The following is a 3,902-nucleotide window of genomic DNA, read 5'->3' on the forward strand; positions in this document are numbered from 1 at the left end:
AACTTTTTTATAAAAGACACTGGCTTAACTCATTTCCTAGGGATACCACCACTATCTACCTAACAAAACCATCCATCCCATCCCATAATCCCATGTGCTAAAACCGCATTTTCTTTCCTAATTATTTAAAATCAAAATCCGAGTTACAATAATTTTCCATGAAAACTAAAGTATCCCAAGAATTATTCATCAAACACTTAAATGGATTACTTTAACCCACATTTAAAGGAATGATCTGTTTTATTTTGAAATCAAAATAAATATTTACTTCTAAAAATATTAATAACAAACTTTATCTCTCTCCCTCTATATATCTCTATTCAGTGTTGTGCCTTGCTTGGCTTTGTTTATCAACCAAATCTAGAACAACCCATTTCCCTCTTTTTCCATTTCAAGGAATAATAATATTATTATTATTAATTTGATAACTTCCTCTTTTCTCTATCTCTCTCTTTCCTCTTTTCTCGCTATAAATCCGGGAAATCGTTGAATCAGGCCACACCCTTTTTTGGCCGCACCTACACTATTCCTTTCACCCCTTTTAACTAAGGTAATGCCTTTCATTTTCATTCCTCAAAATCTTTTCTCTCACTAATTTTATTATTATAAATATTTTCTGGGTGCTTCTCTGTTTTCATTGATCTGATTGTTATTACTCTGAGGATTAACGAGGTTGGGTTTTTTTTGCTCTGAGGATTATAAATATTTATTAGATTTTGATGCTAAATGCTGTTTCTGGGTGCATGAAAAAGACACTGTGTTTTTAATAATCACGCTTTCTGAGAAAAGTTTTTTTAATTTATTTTTAACACTTTTGGTCATAGTTATTTGGTTTGCCGTACACAATAATCAAGGCTGGGCCATTTATTGTTCTTCTATGTTCGTCACTTTTTTAAATTATTATTAAAAGATTTGATGAAACGTGGTATGCAGAAACATGTATAAATCCCCCTTTCAGGTTGTACATGATTTTCTTTTATGCCTTCTTAGTGATTTTACTTTGTCATTTAATTTCTGGGCTTTCAGATTTTGATGGTGTGGTATGATGTCTGGATTTATGTGAGATATTTTTTGTTTGGTAAATTATTTGATAGTATTAATATTGAATCCTATATATAAAAAGACAAGGCTCCTGGGTAGATGTACATAGTATACTGTATGTTTCCAGGATTTGAATTTGTGGTCTCATGATCACTAAGCAACGACATTACCGCATTAAACATCATGTTACATCTATATATTATTGCATAGCTTTACCTTGCAATCTGCAACATGCATCTTTTGATTGATAAAATGTGCTATTGAATGTATTAGCAACATTTGTTCAAAATACCAATAAATTTTAGGACCTTTCCTCTTTTTTGTTTTTGCTCATCTTTTCATTGATGATAATTTGTGTTTTAATATTTTTAACTTGAAACCGTTGATTTTTTCTGTATTTGCCTTCTCTTGTTAAGAGATATATGATGGTTGTGCCCCTGATGTATTTACATCCCTTGATTATTTACTATGTGCAGGTCTCTGTTTTTTGTGGGTGTGCATTTTGTCTTAGTTATCTTCTTACAACAGTGCCATTAGTAGTGTGATTTAAAATGAAATTATCATATCATGAGGTGCTTCAATTTGTATTAGATTGAATCTTCACAATCTTGTAGTATATCCTCAGTTGATAAATCCCTTGTTTTCTTTTTCTTTCTTATTTGGTGTTTGAATGTTTTGATGATTGGTTGAGTCTTTTTAAATTTACTCATTAGGTCTATACTATCAACTCTCTTATGGCGGGAGAAACATCGTGGACCAGCGATTTCAATTATGCCCCTCGATGGGAGACAAGGGTGTATGATTCATTTTCCGAATTTGATGAGGAAATTGATAACGAAGAACCTGGTGTTTCTATGGACGAGCTTTTGCCTGATGAACTGTTGGAACGTATCTTCACCTATCTCCCTACTGGGAGCATTTTCAGAGCCGGCTGTGTGTGTAAAAGATGGCACGAGATTGTTGCTTCGAGAAGGTTTTTATGGAGTCCTTCCCATGTGATACCACAGAAACCTTGGTACTTTATGTTTACCAACTCTGATGAACCAGATGGTTATGCTTATGATCATGTCCTTCGAAAATGGCATGGCATTGAACTTCCCTGCATCAACTCTTCTAATTGGTTCGTTGCTTCATCATATGGCTTAGTTTGCTTCATGGACAATGACAGCAGAACCAAATTGTATATATGCAACCCTATTACCAAAAGCCGCAGAAAGCTCAAGGAGCCTCCAGGTTTAAAATTTTCCGATTACAGTGCATTAGCAATCTCAGTGAGCAGGGAATCCCATAGTTACAATGTAGCAATTGTAAAATCGAAGGAAGTCCCTGATAACTTTTTCCAGTGGGATATCTCGATTCATATATACAGTTCGGAGAAAAAGACCTGGGAGACGACCTTAACAGAGGTTTTCATGGGGTGGAGAGGTGGTGATGAGAGTGTAATATGCAATGGTGTGCTATACTTTTTAGTTTACTCAACTGGCGGTGGTCCACCAGGAAGTCGTCACGCCCTAGTTGCATATAACATTGCCAACCGATCTTCACAAGGTAGCTTGAAAAGGAGCTTTATCGACATACCGTATTCTCTGACTTGTGGCCGTCTGATGAATCTGAATGAGAAGCTCGTAATGGTGGGAGGGATTGGCAAGCAAGTTCGACCTGACATAATAAAAGGAATTGGCATCTGGCTTCTAAATGATCGAAAGTGGGAAGAAGTTGCTAAAATGCCCCACAAATACTTCCAAGGTTTCGGAGAGTTGGATGATGTTTTTGCCAGCAGTGGTGCAGATGATCTGATATATATCCAAAGTTATGGATCTCCAGCACTTCTTATATTTGACATGAACATTAAACAATGGAAATGGTCACATAAATGCCCTGTACAAAAGAGGTTCCCACTGCAGCTTTTCACTGGTTTCTGCTTTGAGCCTAGGCTTGAAATTTCTCCATAATTGTTCATACAATCAATTACTGCTATTGACAATTGTGTCTAAGGTTTCCACCATTTTACTCTTGTTCTTCAAGTTACAATTTATTATGATTTATGTTTTTATTTAACAATTCATACAAAGTGTACTTGCTCTTAAAGTTGGTTATTCATGGATACTGGAATATTATTTTTAGCATTTGCACATGTTGGTTTCTTATTCTAATTCATGCACTTGCTCTCATAAGAATTACTAATTTTCCATTTTCTGATGTGTTAGCATGAAATATTATGACATAATTACTTATTGTTTCACTGGCTCTTGATCATTAAAGCAGAACATTTCAGAGCTACATATTTCTCTTTTTTCAGTTAAAAATTTAGGCCTATGGTGCATTTCCATTTATATAGATTTTGTTGCCAAAAAACCTTACTATAATTTGGCACCTTAGATATGTTGTTTTTCTTAGCCCATTCTCAATTTGGATAGCATCTAATTGAAGGTATGAGTAAACTAATTTTCTTCTTCTGTCTAGGCAATGCTTTAGGAACTTGTATTAGATTCAGAATAATTAAGGTGTATTAAGGTATGTGCTGTTAAATATCTTGCATGATTAGGGAAAGTTGTTGGGTTCAACTGTTGGTTTTTCATAATCTTATAGAAATAGATTATGAAAATATCTTAATGTTTTTCCTACACACTTATTATAGTTTATTTAAAAAAACATTCCTTAAATAATTTAATTGATCAACCAAATTGGAGACTGAATAGAAGGGAAAAAACTATGGAAACTTGAGATAAAGGAATAAATTTCTTATGTGGAGATGTATATGAGATATCTTTGTTAGTTGTACAATACAATGATATTGAATATTCTCCAAAATACATAATCTCTTTGATTTAATGATGAACCAATGAGTATGTTATGCTTAA

At 33.9% G+C, this 3,902-nt stretch overlaps 1 protein-coding gene across 2 annotated transcripts; it reads left to right on the forward strand.

Moving 5' to 3' along the window:
* On the forward strand, nucleotides 329–3,175 carry LOC109359208 (F-box/kelch-repeat protein At3g61590-like). 2 transcript variants are annotated; one of them, XM_019603781.1, is made up of 2 exons: nucleotides 329–550; nucleotides 1,755–3,175. In XM_019603781.1, the coding sequence occupies exon 2, from the start codon at nucleotides 1,776–1,778 to the stop codon at nucleotides 2,991–2,993; it is 1,218 nt and encodes a 405-aa protein (XP_019459326.1). In that variant the 5' UTR covers nucleotides 329–550; nucleotides 1,755–1,775; the 3' UTR covers nucleotides 2,994–3,175. The 2 variants fall into 2 exon arrangements, with proteins under 2 accessions (XP_019459326.1, XP_019459327.1); XM_019603782.1 differs by lacking the exon at nucleotides 329–550 and adding an exon at nucleotides 583–672.

This window comes from Lupinus angustifolius, chromosome LG11 (assembly GCF_001865875.1).
Source record: "Lupinus angustifolius cultivar Tanjil chromosome LG11, LupAngTanjil_v1.0, whole genome shotgun sequence".
NCBI lineage: Eukaryota > Viridiplantae > Streptophyta > Magnoliopsida > Fabales > Fabaceae > Lupinus > Lupinus angustifolius.